The sequence below is a fragment of the Leuresthes tenuis genome, unplaced genomic scaffold, assembly GCF_036924035.1.
Source record: "Leuresthes tenuis unplaced genomic scaffold, fLeuTen1.0.hap1 SCAF_19, whole genome shotgun sequence".
NCBI classification, from domain to species: Eukaryota; Metazoa; Chordata; class Actinopteri; order Atheriniformes; family Atherinopsidae; genus Leuresthes; species Leuresthes tenuis.
The window spans coordinates 15,970,780-15,989,094 of record NW_027325373.1 but is presented as its reverse complement, the minus strand read 5'-3'; the positions used below and the strand labels follow the sequence as shown (position 1 = coordinate 15,989,094).

General features: G+C 39.4%; 2 protein-coding genes across 3 annotated transcripts in view; one reads left to right on the top strand and one right to left on the bottom strand.

The window, feature by feature from the left end:
* The window catches only part of prune2 (prune homolog 2 with BCH domain), a 61,939-nt gene extending 55,270 nt beyond the window's left edge, over positions 1–6,669 (bottom strand). For both annotated transcript variants that reach the window (XM_072372436.1, XM_072372437.1), the window contains exon 1: positions 6,658–6,669. The gene's annotated coding sequence lies outside the window, so the exon portion shown is untranslated. The remainder of the gene's footprint in view (positions 1–6,657) is intronic.
* On the top strand, positions 1,740–18,115 carry ntrk2b (neurotrophic tyrosine kinase, receptor, type 2b). Its single transcript, XM_072372440.1, has 16 exons — positions 1,740–2,530; positions 4,153–4,227; positions 4,309–4,380; positions 4,471–4,539; positions 4,615–4,766; positions 4,948–5,084; positions 7,238–7,370; positions 7,840–8,152; positions 8,502–8,565; positions 8,812–8,911; positions 10,606–10,794; positions 11,302–11,432; positions 11,574–11,746; positions 13,061–13,301; positions 15,516–15,674; positions 16,715–18,115. Exons 1-16 carry the CDS (start codon positions 2,334–2,336, stop codon positions 16,898–16,900), a joined length of 2,391 nt encoding a protein of 796 aa, XP_072228541.1. The 5' UTR covers positions 1,740–2,333; the 3' UTR covers positions 16,901–18,115.
* Positions 18,116–18,315: the final 200 nt, after the last annotated feature.

Sequence of the window (18,315 nt, the reverse complement as noted above, 5' to 3'; positions counted from 1 at the left end):
TGCAGGGATTGTTGTCTGAATTTACATGGCTGATTTGACCGGTCTGAAATTAATTCAAACGGTTGTCTTAAACAACACGAAAGTTTGTCTGTGTAATCCATAGGACAGAGCTGAAAGATGATAGTTCAGATTTGATATAAGTGGATCACAGCTGCATGCGAGGTTCAAGACAAGTCTGCCACCAGCTGCTTCAGTCAGAAGTAGAAGCTTCGATGGATGTTGCAGGAGTGCCACCAAACTACATTTTCCCACAGCTCATATTTCCTCCTTCAGCTGGTGCAAGCTTAGTTGTACGTTCCAAAGGAAGGGGTGCTCAAAGTAGGGATTCTTCCACCTATGAACAACACTGTGCAATGAGAAAGTTATCATAGCTATGGCAAATCTTAAAAGAATTCCAGTTTTTTTTTCCTCAGATAATTATATATTCTGTCACATCTTATTCCCTGGAACAAAACATGCCCAACCCATGTGAAATGCAGTTACCTTTTCTGTAGCTTTTCTGCAGTATAAATGTGATAACATGTCAAGGCCATGAGCTCAGACTTCTTAATCCAGACCAGCACCTCACTGCCCATCTATTGCAAGTCAGGAGGCCAAATTATGCCCACATTTGACCTATTAAACATCCCTTTTCTTGTAGTGTTATGTCATGCATGCTACCTCAGATTTAGTCAGGGATCTATTGCAAAATAAAGAGCTCTCTCTTCCCTCTCCTATACTCTGAGGTTACCATGGAGACAGATATAATTCAGTTCTTGATGTTTCTCATAAAAAAAAAAAGCCTGCGTACATATTTTCATCTGCAGCCATAGCGACACTTGACATTGTCCGTGCTATTTGTAAAAAGCAAGTCACCATAGCGACACTAACTATCCAGACTGTGTCATAGATCATGTGTCCTATCTGCCTCCTCATCATGAGGGAAATGTAAGAAATCCACTTGTAAACAGGATTCATTTGGTCATTGTGAACATACTATCACCTTGATATTCAGGACTGATAAAAACAGAGGAGTTGTGGCATTTAATTTTCTCAGTTCTGGACATTTAGATGTATTTAAAAATATATATTTAAAAAAAAAGGCATAATGCTATTAAATTGAAAGCTATGAGAGATTTATGTACACATTTATGAGGTCATACTGGCCAGCCCTTAAATGTTGTTGATGCCTCTTTAAATCGTATCCCACTCATTTGAATGTATTTGGCAAGTTAAGGTTCATCCTGACATTTATTAACGTTTAACCTAAACGTTCCTCAGTGTGTTTACTTTGCAGTGCTTTATTTTTCTGTTTCTGATCTGTTCCAAAAGTACAAAAGAAAAATACTACGGACTGTTGTCAACGTAGCAAACACAGTTCTTACTCAGCTGTTGCTCCTATATCTGGCACTGCTTGGTGGAAGGAGTGAGACCTATTTGAAGTTTACAGACATAGTATAGGTAATTATTTTTCATAGATGCACCCCGTCTTGTGCGTCACCCATACGTCACGCTAGGCCTAATGGGCAACCGTACAACAGCGTTGTTGTGGGGAGGAAAAAAAAAAAAGCTCAGCTTTCATCCAATGCATGGCCTCAGAGTAACCACAACACAAGAGTTTGCATGTATTTCACCCACAGTTGGCCACTTTGTGGGCAACCTACTAATTAAACTGCAGCAACTCGTGTTAAGTTTTTTGTTTCATTCCAAAATGCAAATGTCCCAAACAAATTGCTACGAAAATATCCTGTCAGACATAAAAATCACCATCGCAACCATCTTTCTTGTGTAGCCTCAGTGAAGGCTGGGAGATGCGCTCGTCCTCGGTGATAATCGATAGACGGATGCAGGTAGCCTTCCTCCTTACACACGCAGCATCACCACGCATCCTTACTCTGCTGAGCAGCTTTCGTCCCCATCACCACACATATGAGAAATCGCTCGTGGGGGCCCTGTCTATTGATCTCTAAACATCTGGAACGCCTCATATTTGTTTTACAAGGCAGAGGCGAGCGGTAAGTGGCCGCGATAGGGGAGTGAGACGGCAGCAGCAGCAGCAGCAGGACGGACCACTTGACACCTTGCTTCACGGCATCGATATGCAGTAGTGTGATACCAGCTCTGCGGAGACGAGAAGGCCAGTCCGTGGCATGTTGATATTAAAACCGTGGGCTCTGCGCATTCTTCACCAACAGCGTAGTCTTTTTTTCTTTTCTTTTCTTTTTCTTCTTCTTCTGGCGGAGTCGAAAGGATTAAGTTGGCCAAGATAGAAGCGGCGCGTGAGGAAATCTCAACAATATTTCAGTTTGACCAGATTCTGTTCGGGGGATTCGTGGGATATCATTGGACCTGCGATGGACTCCAGCGCGGGGGAATATGGCATGGCTCGTTTTGGATTGTTTTTGGTTTTTATGGGGCTGTGGAGATTTAGCGATGCTTGCCCCGAATCCTGCACTTGCAGCATCTCAAGGATTGTTTGTATTGATTCTGAACCAGGGATCGAGGATTTCCCTGTCCTCACGTTAGATGACATGGAAAACATCACCGAGATGTAAGTGTATGGAAACGATCGTGCAGACAGCTTATTAACTTATCAGGATGCAAAGAGCTCCATTCGATCGTGAGGGTCGTTTGATACAAAACAGTTTGGATTATATTCATGGTAATAATTAAAATGATACCAGTATAAAGAGCAATGTTAATAACCATTGGCCTGATATAATTATCTACATGTGCACTGAACAGCAGTAGCCTACAGATATGTCTTCTGCGCATTGTGTCAAAGAAAATGTTTTTTTTTAAATTCTCATAATCAGTGGGTTTGCCAGCTCATGCAGCCTCGTATATGTGTGCGTGCGTGTGAATGTGTAGTGTGGAGGAGATAGTGGAAGCGCGTGCACGCACGTGCGCAAAACGTTGGCGAGAGTGCGCGTCAGGCTTATTTGGATTAGTGTGTTTTCTTTTACAAAACAGGTAGTGGTGGAGTAAATGCCCAGGCCCAGCGCAGCCTCCGGAGTGTTAATTCGGTTTTTGGGCGGCGGTGTGAGATACCCACAATATTTCAAAACGAGCACAGTGTTGGCTGATTACACACGATATCACACCAGTTGTGTACAGCCAGCAATAGGCTACTGACAGTTAGGTACCCTTATCTGCGTCAGTCTGTAGGCCTATGTTGGAGTGTGCCTGTTACAACCTTGCACACAGCACAACTGTATGACACCGAGTTGAAAATGTAGGGGAGACTGGTAAGTTTTTTTTTTTTTTTGAGGCAGACAGGCTGGAGCCATCCTCAGTGTTACTTAACAGACATATGTGGCAACTTGACATATTCATTTAGCAAATCTGAGAAAGTCATGTAGCAGCCAACAATTTGTGAAATGTCCACAGTTTGTCTATGAAATGTGCAGTTTTGACAAAGAGGTTCCACATTGTCTTCAAACCCTTATAGAATATTTCACTAAAGGATATTAGGATTGCCAAACTGCCCTCATTGAAAATCAAACCATGAATTTGCAAAATCTTGTGCCAGACAAAACTGCTGATAAAGCTGAAAGTCATAACTCTATTGCACTTTTGGCACAATCCACATGTAAACAAAAGTATTACCACATAAAACACAAATATTCAACAACAGCAAGCCACAGCCACTCTCATAGTTTTTTAAAGAGGGTGAAGATTTCAGAGTCTTCCCTATATTTTCATTCAAAACTAGGCAGAATATGAGAAATTCGAATTGATATCCCAAAATAATTCCTATTAAGATAATTAATGAAGTTGCAACTTTGCTCAATCACAGCCTTAAAAAATGGATTTCAAGTTTTGACTGTTATCAGAAATAAAACAAAGCCACTGGTTGTCTGTCAAGATGTAGAACTGATTAGATACTAAATCATTATTTACCTTTAGCCGTGTCCTATTATTAAATCGCAAGAATGAAATAATGGCAGTTATGTTGTTATTGAATTATAAAATGTTGGTGTTCTATATCGTCCTTGTTAAAAACTTTAAGTGTGCTGCAGATCAAACTATGAGAACTATAAGAGGTCAGTTCTAGATTGAACTGACAGTGTCAAAAAAGTCAAACAACTCACGCAGGTTTATAAGTGACACAAATGACATTCTGAAGAATAAGCATCATGACAAGTTTCCCAATTCCGTTTCTTTCCGCAGATACATTGCCAATCAAAACAGATTGTTTGACATCAGCGACAGCAGTCTGAGGCACTACATAAACCTCAGAAACCTGTGAGTATCACTCGAAATTTGCTTACAGTTTGCGTGGAATTAAAGTGATTCAAAGTAATTCTGCATTTTAAACCCCAACAGAACGGTGACAAGGACAAGGTTGACGTCCATATCATCAGATACATTTTTTAACAATACAAGACTTCAATATGTGTAAGCAGCCTCTTTCGAATCTCACCTTAGCCGTTTCATCGCGTGACTTGTCTTGATTGGACTCTTACATTTTGCTGTCCCCTTTATCAGAAATCTCAGAGACAACAACCTGTCAACGCTGTCGTGGAGAACATTTCAGAACTTTAACGTCACATATCCGTAAGTGACACATAAAAGTCAGTACACCTTCCACTTCTTGTGCAATTTCTTACGTGCTGTGTTTTTCATTTCAAGGCTCCTTCTGTCTGGAAACCCCCTGGATTGTGTTTGTGAGAACTTGTGGATCAAACTGAGGCTCCAAGAAGATATTGACAGTCCAGAGCTGACATGCACTGATGACAGAGGAGTGACAAGGGACTTTGCCACACTCACTCCACCAGACTGCCGTAATCTGAAACCATGTTATGATAAGAATAGCTGGGTTTCTCATACTGAACGTGATTGTTTCATTGAGACATATAAAGATAGGTTGAAACAATGACAGAAAGAAACTTGGAAACTATCTATATATGTCATATGCTGTATACAATCAAATGTTTAGTTTTACTGTTTGCGTGTTAATTGCAGTGGTTCCCAAAGTAGAGGTCACCCCCAAAAGTGTGACCGAAATGGAAGGGGCTAATGTCACCGCTGTGTGCAGCGCCTCTGGCTCCCCTGTTCCTGTGATCCTGTGGAACCTTGATATGGTCTCAACCCACTATGAGGTGAGGCAGTTTACCTCGCAGCTCTCTTTATATCTCAGAACGGCTCTAACGCTAAAGCTACTAAGTTACGTAAAGCTAAATATAAAGGCAGAAACCAAACCGATATGTCTAACAAGTCTGTTTATCCAAATCCCGAATACAGTTATATTGCATTCATTTAGCAGATGTTTTTATCCAAAGCGGTTTAGATTTGAGGAACTCATTGGGGGCTGCTTACTGAGGTTCAGTATCTTACTAAAAGTCCCTTTAGCACATGAATTTAGGAATTGAACCGGAAAACCTTCTGAATGAAGGACAACCACTCTACCAGCCTCCACGGGTTCCAAAAACATTAGGTTCAATTATTACTGCAGCAACAGGAATAGAATATTGAGATGTTAAATATCTTTCAACATCCGTTTGCATATTCATTTCACAGGTGAACATAGTCCATCTTACATTTGAGTAACGTTTTATAAAAAAACACCTAGCTGTAGTGATTGGTCATTTCATTTCTTTAGAAGTTGCCACAGTGAGATATAAAAGTTTACAGCAGCTCTCACGGTGGTTGTTCTTTGTCTTAATGTTGTTCTTATGAGATCTGCTGACAATAAGAAAACTGAAGAATATGATTTTGTGGTAAGCCACAAAAAGCACTATGAGGCACTAATAGGCCGTTGCATTGATCAGACATGGTGGCATTAATACGGCCTTGAAAGAAAATGGCTCAAAACGTTTAAATGGTTAAGCATTCAAAATCCTGCTCGCTGTTTACTTTGAATTTGTTAATGTAGGCCTGTAACTCGATATAAACTCAAAGGCTTGTGACAAATAGATTTTTACATGGACATCGAGGTGAGTTTGACCTAAATATGTTTTAAAATACATTTGTTTCATTTAGTATATTTAATGGTACATAAATGAACATTGTTGCAGAATGGTGTCACACTGCTGAACTGTCTGTGTTCAGCGAGCTTCCATCACTTTCATATCCATGACTTGGAGCTTCTGTTTCAACCATCAATATCCATCATGTTTAGCTGGCAAGTCCTTTGCTAATCCATGAAATTGAGCAATGGATTGAAACGGTTTTGCTGCTTTTGGCTAATTTTTTCAACTGCTTATCCAGTGCTTTTAGCAAACAATTTTGACAATAATTCACGCTAAACTGTTTGGAATTTATACAATACTTTTATCTAACTGATTCTGTCGTTACTTTTAGTAGTATTAGAAGAGTTTAGAGAATTTTTTCACGGCTTAAAATGATTTCACCAATAATCCAGTCATTTTAGCCAGCTATTTGAAGTGTTACTTGCAGCTTAAACTGTTTCAACCATTTTCAGTCCTTTACTTTTGGTCATGTTTTACAGCTGCTTACCTATTTACCATTATCTTTTAATTGTTAATCTACTACTTTTATGAAACAATTTCATGCATCACTTTGAATAAAGTATTTGAATGATTTATCTTAGTTATCTCATAGCTAACTATTTCTAGTTCTCTGTTGCTTATATATTAAACATATATTACATAAATTATAAGTATATTTCAGATTTAAAGCATTACATTTAGTTAAACATTTCAGATATCTGACCTTTTATTTAACCTATTGTTTCCTTTCGTTGATTAAACTTTTGCCATTTTCTGTTCACTTTGCTTATTGCTCTTCACACAGAACAATTACAATCGAATTCGATTGTAAGTGTTTTTATATGATCTGTCGTGCTCTATATGTCATCTATACATCTGTGTCAGCCTCAACAATGGCACAAAACGAATTTTGTATTTGTCACAATGTTTGAAAGTTTCTAAATTCCTACACACACTAACTTTGGGATTAAATGCTTTCTTGAATTTTTTTTTTTTTTTATTCCAGCAGAGCTGGTGTGGAACAGTGGGTGGGCCCTCATCAGGCCACTTGAGTTGACCAATCAGAAAAGAGTGAGCATTTTAGGGAAGAGAGGCAGCCTCCTCAGCATTTGTTTTGACAGGAGAGATTTCAATATGCAGAAGCATGTAGCACTGTACATACTGTTTCATGAGACCTCTAAGCTGCACTGTACATTCAGCTGGTTTATGATGTGCTCCGAATCTCATTGAATCTTACTGAACATGGCCATAACACCAAATGGAAATGTACATAAATTATAATGCAATGAATCATGTGTTTGCAGATTGAGCCTTCCGATACAAAGAGCAGCCTCACGCTGTCAGGCCTGTCTCGGGATGATAATGGCAGGGTGATTGTTTGCAGCGCCGAGAACACGGTCGGTCAGACTGAGGCCACCCTTCAGCTCAACATTCTCTGTAAGGACTTCAATTATGGCATAGATCCCTAGAAATTACACTTACATTGCTAAGTCTAATTTGTCTAATTTCCTCTGTGATGAGCTTTTAAATGCCTTCTTCTAGACCATGCTTTTCCTGTGGAAGCAGAAGGCTCCTCAGTTTGTTATCATTAGTGTCTCTTGGCAAATCTTATTGACTTTCCATGTTTCCTGTCCATAACTCTTCCTCCTGTAAAGGTCCTCATGCCTTACCATACATCTCTGCTTGTTTAATGCCACCCTTCTCCACTTCTCCTCTTACACATTTTCCTATTGTCAGACTTTAAATGTTGTGCTATCAGTCTTTCCTCTCCTCTCCATACTTTCCTTCCCACCTGCATCTTGATGCTCTAAACCCGTAATTGTTGCTTTTCCTACTCGCTTTACTCCTTGTGTTTATTTCCTATCATCCTGTGATTACTCTTCCTCTACTGTTGCCTTCGTGTCAGTTGCCCCCACCATCCAGCAGCTGCTGGCTCCAGAGCGGGACCACCACTGGTGCATCCCATTTACCGTGACAGGGAACCCCAAGCCTGAGCTGCATTGGTATCACAAGGATGAGCTGCTTCAGGAACAAGACTACATTCGCACCATGATCCACATGTCCACTGAGAATGAGGATCATGGTTGCCTGCAGCTGGTCAACCCCACGCACATTCATAATGGCAAGTACAAACTGGTGGCAAAAAATGAGTATGGCCAAGTCGAGAAGACAGTCTCTGCCCAGTTCATTGATCCGCCCAAAACAGGTCAGTACACATCATTATTAGCGTTCATTTACTGCAAAGTTTATCTCTGACAATGACCACTATCATACCTTTCTTTGCTTTCTTTTCTTTTTTATAGATGACATTGACTACTGTAAGTAATTTTTGTGCTTTAAAACAACAACACTGGTTCTGTTTGTGCTGCAATAATTGCATAGAATTGAAATTAACTGTGATTCTGTCCATCTATCCTCTACCTCCCTTGGCCTGTGCCTGCAATGTCTATCCAGACACCGGTAGGTGTTTAAACTCTTACAGGACTCAGAGTTTCAAACTCCATACCATGACAACCATGAGGTGCAATAACAAAGTGTTTATACTCAATAGATTATTACTTTTAAATGTTTTGACGAGTATTATTATGCATTATTTTCAGATGCACCACCTCCTCTGGATGACAGTGTTGCAGTAAGTCATCCTATCTATCTATCTATCTATCTATCTATCTATCTATCTATCTATCTATCTATCTATCTATCTATCTATCTATCTATCTATCTATCTATCTATCTATCTATCTATCTATCTATCTATCTATCTATCTATCTATCTATCTATCTATCTATCTATCTATCTATCTTTTTTTTTTTTTTACGGCTCCTCATTGGGATCACAGTCTCTATATTTTGTTTCCCTTTTCTTTTTCCCTCGCAGGTGTACGTAGTTGTGGGAATTGCTGGTGTTGCCTTGACCGGCTGTGTTCTGATGGTGATCATTTTGAAATATGGAAGAAACTCAAAGTTTGGTATCAAAGGTGAAATGCTTTTCTTAAATCATTCAATTGTCATATTAGGTAATGTAGTAAAGATGTAGAGGAAAAGAAAAGAATGTTATAAAATGTGCCTCCTAGCACAGAGAAGATAAAAAGGTTGATGCCAAGTAGTAATATAAATGCGTATTTCTATTTTGGTGTAAGAAAGGCGTTTGCACCAACACAAATTTGAAATATTGCATCATTAAGTACATTTACATTTACCACAACCAGACATTGAAAAGAATTCAAACATGTTAACCTGACACAAATAATACAGATATTAGCTTCTTAAAACCAGCCTAACAAACTCAAATAATACGGTTAGGGATCACGTATCACTTCTTTATGGATGCTCAACTGGAGTCAAATAGGCCGAGGCCTTCTGCATATGCTACAAAGTTACATCTTTTTTAATAAAGTAGGGTTTAAGTGTACATTCATACAGCCATTTTCAAATAAAGCTACTCTGATTCACATGTTTTTCTTTCAGTTATTTTTGTCAGACGGATAAACGTGTCTGAAATTGTGATTGACAATCAGTCCATTAATCCTATATGTCAACTCACAGTTGCTCAAAGTATTTCCAGACTATTGATCTGCTTCTAATAAATTCCTGATTTTATAAGTGCGCCATCTTCTGACAAAATTACCGATTAAAGACAACACTGTGCAATGAATTCAGCTATACCTACATGTCCGATTATCTCCCACAGAGGAAGTTATAGGCAGCAGAATGTCTCGCACGTATTTTGACACAGTCCACAGCGTCATGGTGTCAGGCATACCTCAATCAATAACTCGATTCTGCTCCAGTGCAGGTATTCTGGGACAAGGTGGTCCAGTTAAATAGCCAAGTTGAGCTGTAATTGTGGTGTAATCAGCTCAACTGTGCATGTAACCATGATTACTGGCTACCTATTCAGTCTGGAGGAATGAAGTGGTGTTTGTTCAGTTTCTTTTGCAAATGATAAAGCAATAGAAAGTAGTTGGGGGCTTCCTGTAATGTTTAAAAGTAAACTAAAATTCCTGTGCTCCTTACCTTAAAGAAAGCTTTAAATTCACTGGGATTATAAAAAATATTGTCATCAAACGATGAATGTAACTGTTTCAGAATAATACAGAAAAATCTCAGATATAAAATGTGCAAACAAATCTTTTGTTCATTATATTTAAAACATCACAAACATGGAATTGAACTCTCTCATCTGACTCTAAGTAAGAATGTGAAACTGTTCCTATTGTTAAAAAACAGATGTCTTGTCCTCATAATACTTTGATTGCTCCCCAATGCCTATCTCACTTAATATTTAATCAGCAGTATATGAACAATTATTAATGGGTTTTTAACACAGTATGATGTGATATGTGCTGATAACAGTATCTCCTATACGTTAAGTGTTAACTGGCACATTAGTCAGTAATTTCAACTTCTCTTTTTTTGGGCATCCATAACTGATGCGTTTCATGAAAGCTTTATACCGTGTACCACAGTGTTTAATTACACATATAAACACACCTACTAAGTATTATCAAGACTCATTCAACCTTGAATCACTCTATTATCACGTTTCTCTCCTCATTGCTCCTCCTTCTCCTACAGTTTTATGACCAACACCTTACATTTCTCCTTCTGTGCTCATTTCTCCTCCTTCCCTTTCCCGACCACATCCTCCTCGTCCTCTGTGGCTCCCTAGGCTCCTCCTCAGTCATCAGTAATGACGATGACTCTGCCAGCCCTCTTCATCACGTCTCCAATGGCAACAACACCCCGTCATCCTCGGAGATGGGTCCAGACGCAGTGATCATTGGAATGACAAAGATTCCTGTCATTGAGAACCCACAGTACTTCCGTAACTCCGGCAGCATGCTGAAATCTGACACGTGTGAGTTACCGCATTGCTCGACAAACGCCGGGTAACCTGCACCTTTTCTAATAAATCCATGCAGAGATCACTGCTAGGCGCCATATTTAATGTCAGCATCCTGCTGCATTGTAATACTGACTCCAACCAAGGGGCCAAAAGGACAGCTGACTTATAGAAGATGTTTTTCAACAATTAACAACTCTCATAAGTGTTCTTAAGTTCTTAATCAAATTAAATCTCAAATATTTTCTGGTTCTAGTCTTTTAAATGTATATATTTGCTTTTACATCCACTTTAATCAGTGTAGATTTCTTGTGAAGATATCACCTTGTATTCTTGGAGATGTCTTATTTAAATCAACGATAAAAGTATCATTCAATTGCAAATTAATGACCCACATTAGTATAAGTGACCTTTTCTGATCTGATTCCTGTGGACACAATTAACATTCACTCCAAAATATCAACTAATTAATCAATGTCCACACTTGACTTTGAGAGTGATTTGATTTGTCCTGCATTAAAGTTGTCCAGCACATCAAGAGGCACAACATTGTGCTGAAGCGGGAGCTGGGAGAAGGAGCTTTTGGGAAGGTGTTTCTCGCTGAGTGCTATAACTTGGTACCAGACCAGGAGAAGATCCACGTGGCAGTCAAGGTACAGATCAGGAAGCTGCTCGCTCAAACAATCAATACGCCCGTCTCACAGTTAGGGAATTCTATTGATTAGATGTACGTTCTTGTAGATAAGGCTTCTCACCGTGCGCTTCTTTGTCTTTGTGTCTTCGCCTTCTGTCAGACTCTGAAGGAGGCCAGTGAGAGCGGCCGAGCGGACTTCTACAGAGAGGCCGAGCTTCTCACCAATCTGCAACACGAACACATTGTTACCTTCTATGGAGTGTGTGTAGAGAGTGACCCGCTCATCATGGTGTTTGAATACATGAAACATGGTGACCTGAACAAGTTTCTCAGGTGGGATCATTTTAACATGAAAATATAGACATGTGTTAAAGGAATAGTTTCACAGTAACTCTGTTTGAAACTAAGTTTTGATTAGAAAATTGCTACCTCTTACACTTTGTTTGTTTAACAAGATGCAATTAGTCACTTTGGAATGAAGCATAGAGGCTAGCATCTTTAAGGACCATTAATCACTCAATTTAAGTTTTAATTTGTTGAGTTTAGTGTGAAATTTTAGTTTTGAAAAGTTATGGTTTAAGAGGGCTTAGGTGCTAAAATATGTCTTGGCTGAAGGCAATGACCTGCTCGACTCATGTCATCATTATGAAGTTGCTGGGCAACCAGCAGAGATTCTGGAAGGCCACTCCTCTCAGAGAAGAAACAGTCACCATGTAGCCACAACTAATTGCCTGTACACATATTTAACACCTTTGCTTTAGAGATGTTCCTCCTGAGACAGCTTTCTTCTGTTAAACATCGAAGCAGCACTGCAAATGAGTGAGAAGGCCTGTTGATATCAATAATGGTCGGACTACGAGGTTTTTAGGCAGCTTTAAGCATTCACATCTGAATATGTAAAATACAAACCATTTCAGTTATTGTACAGCCGAAACTGTTATCTGTAATTTGGGCAATCGAAAATTGATCTGTAAAATGATGTGAAACTGTAGAAATGCATGGTCTAATTTTTCTGAGGAAGGTCATGTCCTATCGGTGTATTGTGTGGTGTTTGCTCATACAAGGCCCAAACAGCCAATAATTACGATTGTAGATTATGTAACTTCTAGTGGTCATGAGAGTAACTGCATGTGAATTATAAAGATAGAATTATGGCCCTCATGGCATCTATGAGGGTGATGGTTGTGGTCGTATTGTAAAAAGAAGGCGTTTTAGCCCAGACAAAGACAACTCAAGCCAGGTTATTACCAAAACCCAACCAGGTAATGACGACGGTGTTTTGGTAAAGTCTTGTTGTGTTGTTAACCTATAACTCAGACGTGAAAAAAGCCCTTGTCATATTTTGGCCTTGAACTTGTTTTGTGACTTGTGTCTTTACAAAAAGACTTCAGACTGATGTCTGCTCCCATGTCAGTCGTATCTCTTTTCTGTCGCTCGCATGGCCATTACTTCACAGAACGCCATTTTGGGTTATATTTCGGGATATGATCAAACAACCTATGCGATCGTATCAACTGGCAGACTTCACTCACCAGCTGAATGAATTCTATTTGAATCAAAATGATTAATCATCAATGAATAACTGCTTTGGAAACTTGTCATGTAATGCATTATTCTTTAACGTAAGCATTGGTTTTCCGGGCGCAGGTCCCACGGTCCTGATGCAGTTCTCATGGCAGACGGTCAGCACAGTATCCTGGTGGAGCTCACTCAGTCCCAGATGCTGCACATTGCCCAACAGATTGCTGCTGGCATGGTCTACCTGGCCTCCCAGCACTTTGTCCACAGAGACTTGGCAACGAGGAACTGCCTGGTAGGAGAAAACCTGCTGGTCAAGATAGGAGACTTTGGCATGTCCAGAGATGTTTACAGCACCGACTACTACAGAGTGAGTATTTTCGATTAGTTTCCCCTTCCTCATCTTCCTCTTGCCCCCAGTCGCTCATTCCCAGAAACCACATTCGTGCATACTCAAAAACATTTTGATTTATACACAGCAGTATGGAAATGCACCCTTTCCATACGCATTTGTAATTCGAATTTTCTTCTCCAATTTCTGCTCTCAAATAAGTGTGTAGCAGCAGAAATGTCCATTTTAAGCAGGGGTATTTCATCTATTTTTAAAACCATTTAAATGCAAATACTATAATCTCTGTAAAGTTACTGTTTCCATGGTAATGAGAACTAACAGTGCAAAAAGAAAATGCATGGGCAGCTTTGCATTTTTGTTCTGAGCAAGGAGATATTTTTTTACCCTCATTTAACGGATAGCGGATGGCATCATAAAAACCCACGAAGGAGTAATGCATAATTGTATGTAACGACCCAGTGACATGACACGATTACAGTAACATAAGGACCTAATATCACAAAACAAAAGAATAACATTTATGTGGAGCAGATGGATTCACCATCCTTCATCTCTCTTTGTATCTCAGATCCCAGCTTGAATCCCACAGTGCCCTCTGCTGGAGTCAGCAATTTAAACACACCCACCCACACACACACACACACACACACACACACACACACACACACACACACACACACACACACACACACACACACACACACACACACATACATACATACACACATGTACATGGAGAACATTTCTAGGAAGCTTTTGTCTTAATCTGAGATCATCTTAAACAACTCATCAACCTCTGATATCATACATTTTTGTCAAATGGAAAGCAAATGCAAGATCAAAGCAGACAACAGGAGACTCTCGTCTCGTGTGCTGTCATGCTCCTCTCATTTTGCAAATCAAATTATGTTCAATCAGATCAATCGGGAAAACAAATAAAGGAGTTTTAGACTCACACTTAGATGTGGTGGAACAGTTTATTACACCAGAATTCTAAATTTGCTCAGTATTATTGATCTGCCAGAGATAAAGTCCATTAAGGGATGACGTGTTATGAATGCCTCAGTGGAAAGTGGGAAAGCTGTAAGTTGTTTTGTGCACAGCATTTACATTAAAGAGAGCAGCCTTAATAAGGAGAAGCATCTCTCTGCACTATTAAAAACCCATCATTCAAAACTGCAAAACTGCATTTGAACACCTGAATATGTGCTCACCACAAAATATTTAAAGAACTTTTGTAATGACAAATAAAATCTGATTCGATACCAGTTTCATAATCGTACAGTGGAAAGTCTATAGGTGACGATGGTAATCACATCAGAGCACAAAACAATGTGTCCACATGTTCTGTCATATATATTCAATGTCGTAATAAATCACGCCACGGCTCGGCAATTCTTTGTCATTTTGACTCTTGGTTTGACACACACAAGAGATGACATAAGTTTGGAATGTGACTTAAACTTAGTTTTGTTTTGCTTGACCTTGAGCAGCACAACATGGATGGAGGTATAAATGAAGTCAGAAAAATATGTTGATTCAGTAAACTGATACTGTGTGTTTTAGGCTTCCATCATTCTGTCTTTAAGATGATCAAACATCATTTCGATTGAGACTCTTTACGTAAGGTGCCTCGGGATGTTTTTTTTTCCTGTTTTTTTGGCTTTAAATACAACTGAACTGATTTGAATCGAATGGATATTTTGAAATATTCAAAATTTCAAACCCCATGAAGATTTGAATCAGTATATTGCTTATTTGATTTAAACGTTAACTTAACAGACACGTGTAAAAAGGAAGTGATTTTCAGTGTGTTCACTGACTTACTCCTTGAATTTAGAGAAAAAAAAATGTTTACCATTGTCTTACATCACCTTTTCTTTTGATGACACTTTTTGATGATTTGGAAACTGAGGCTGAACTAATTGTTACAGTTTTTGCAAGGAAATCGGTGTCCATTCCTCCTAAATACAAGATTCCTTCTTCCTTGAGTAACACAGTTTCAGCTTTATTAGACACCATTCGTAGAAGAGAAGGAGCAGTCAGGTGACATCAGTGGGAACTGTCCTTTCTGGGTCATCAGTGTCAGCACAAAATTTCATGGCAGCACATCTAGTGATTTTAGGAGCAACTCACTTGAAACGGCAATAAATAGAGAGAGTCTAACCAGCAACTGTAAACCCCTCAGCTGATGTTGGTTGCTCATGGAGGTTGTTCCCTCTGTTTCTGCAGGTGGGTGGCCACACGATGCTGCCGATCCGCTGGATGCCCCCGGAGAGCATCATGTACCGGCGGTTCACCACAGAGAGTGACGTGTGGAGCCTTGGTGTGGTGCTGTGGGAGATTTTTACCTATGGCAAGCAGCCCTGGTACCAGCTCTCCAACAATGAGGTCAGTCGCACACGGTTTTAGCTCACGTCTTGGTTGGGATTTTGACTTAGATGTTGACACTTAATATGGGATGAACACAACTGCAATGCAGTTGTTGGAATTTCATTGTTGTTGGAATTTGACAAATATAAGTTATAAATTAAAAATACATTTGTAAAGTCCCCTCAATTTCTACTTCCATTATGCTTTTAAAAGTCTAAAATTTGATTTAAAACTTTATTTAAAATACCAGTGTGTAACAATGTAATATTTATGCCGATGTTCGTTATGTAGAATTGTGTAACTAGATCCATACTTTATACACCTGAACACCTTTCTGAAAATGTTACTGATAAAGGAGACCTGAGCTCAAGCGCCTTCAAGTCGGCTTTCACGCTTTACAATCCAGCACCGAGCAGATGGACAGAGGTTGCTACATTTTTGTCCAACCGTGATGAGAATAATTGGTAACTTTTTAGAAGAAACTGAAACCCTCCCAATATGAGCGAAGTAACAACTCTGTCACCATATTTCGGACAGTTTCAACATTATCTGATTAAACATTAAATTAGTCTACATTGCCTGAAAGTAAAAGCCTCACGATTCAAATAGATAGGAGGGTAGTTTCTTGCATTTCTGCTTCTCTATATAAGCATATATAAACAGTCCAGCTAACAAAATGGCAAAAGCTTTTACATTTTTCTCTAGTGTTAAAAAAGGCTGACGTTTGGGGAATTAAGTGAACAAGTTTACAAATTCTGTATTTTTCCACATATCGTACTGTGTTCTATGTTCAACTCTCAACGACTTTTCCTGTATCTGTTCTTCTGTACACAAACAAAGCAACAGCCTTTTGTGAACATTTTATATCTTGCTTAAGCTCAATGACGACAACAAGTCAAATCAGTTTTCCTCCTGAAAATGAAAACCTGCATAACACCAATGACGAAAAAAAGGATTTTTACTGATGATGACGTAAAAGCAGTGGTTTCTATGACATTTTTTTTTTGAGAGAGAATGAATAAATCAGACACTGTGCATTGTCCCGCCGTCTCCTGCAGGTGATCGAGTGCATCACGCAGGGCCGAGTGCTGCAGCGGCCTCGCACATGTCCTAAAGAGGTGTATGACCTGATGCTGGGCTGCTGGCAGAGGGAGCCCTACATGAGGCTGAACATCAAGGAGATTCACAGCATGCTCCAGAGCCTGGCCAAGGCCTCACCTGTGTACCTGGACATCCTGGGCTGATGCAGCAGTGTCCATGTATGTAGTTTGGGTGCATGTGTGTTTGTATGTGGACGTGTGTTTTACAGTACATTCTGAGACAGAGGGGGGGTGGAGGAAGCGACGGCTGTGTGACTGCGTCTGTGTACAGAACTTGGCTGAAATGTGACTGTAAATGCTAACCGTCCGTGTCCTCATTACATCGAGAGAAGCCTTAACTTTGGAGTTTTGCTTTTTTTTTTTCTCGTTCATTTGCAGATTTTCTGAAGCATGTTTCATAAATGGAAACCAAAATTCATTGTTATGTAACTTTACCCAAACCTTTAACACTGGACATAGAAAACGAATGGATCATTCTGATGACATTCAACTCATTAAATCCTCACCGTCTTGTATTCCATATTTGCTGGGATTAAATAAAGGGAAATAATCGTGTCACTCCTTGAAAGGCAGTATATGAACACACCTATGTAGATAGAGCTTTTTCATACCAGTTCATTTGAATCTTTAAACACTTTTTAAACATATGTATGAGCATAAAAAGAAATGAAAGGGATCATGCTGAAGTGCTAAAACCCAACATACACAGCGATTTACATGATTTCTTTCAACAATGCCATCGATATTGGTTAGATTGAGTACGTGTTTAATAATTATGAAAAGTCCTCAATACAGTATGTGCAAATGTTTCAAAAGTTGTTGCAAAACTCATTTCATTCAGTGGATGTATCTAAAGCACAGAAAAAAGGGACTCTGCATCACTGTTGTTTTTCAATTTTTTTTTGTTGAGAAAATCTACATTGTTCGGTGGCTCATGTCTGTAAGTGACGTGGTTTTGTATGTGTCTTCAGAGGTAATATCAGACTTAGTGGGTGCCGATGAGACTGAGTTCATGGTATGGACTGATAAGACATTTTGATGCACTTTACTGTGCACTCCTGTGGGTTAAACACATCGTGGGATTTAAGTGATCTCAGCACTTCGGGTTTTGAATATTTTGAATTATAAGAGTGTAGTTGTGGGCTGTCGGACTGCAGCAAAAAGACACATTAAGAGTCTGACTGCTCTTAAGGTGACGCAGGGGTGCTTTTATCTCAGCTTGCTGTCCCTGCCGGCCAGGTGGTGAGAAATACAGCAGCGGTGAAGCGCGTTTGCCCGGGCAGTAAATGGTTTCAAGATGCGCTCTTATAATGTTTTTCTGAGGTATATATATATATAAAAAAAAAAAAGAGTAAAAAGTATTAAACAACTGTGGTGCAAGTGTCCAGTACAAACTTGTGTATTAATCTTTGCAAAAGCAGCAGCGATCACTCTGTCATACGAATCGTCATGTTTTTTTTTATATGAAGGTGTACAGCAGTGAGACAATGGTTATGTTTGTCGAGTGCACTTTGTAGCGTTTCGTAACCCCCGAATGCACAACCTGAGCAGCTGTGCTC

What these genes read in the sequence shown, in the direction of transcription:
- ntrk2b (XM_072372440.1), top strand. Translation starts at nt 2,334, where the DNA reads ATGGACTCCAGCGCGGGGGAATATGGCATGGCTCGTTTTGGATTGTTT. An exon ending in CCTTCAGCTCAACATTCTCT is followed by an intron (nt 7,371 to 7,839) that starts GTAAGGACTTCA and finishes CCTTCGTGTCAG; the next exon opens with TTGCCCCCACCATCCAGCAG. An exon ending in CTCAAAGTTTGGTATCAAAG is followed by an intron (nt 8,912 to 10,605) that starts GTGAAATGCTTT and finishes GTGGCTCCCTAG; the next exon opens with GCTCCTCCTCAGTCATCAGT.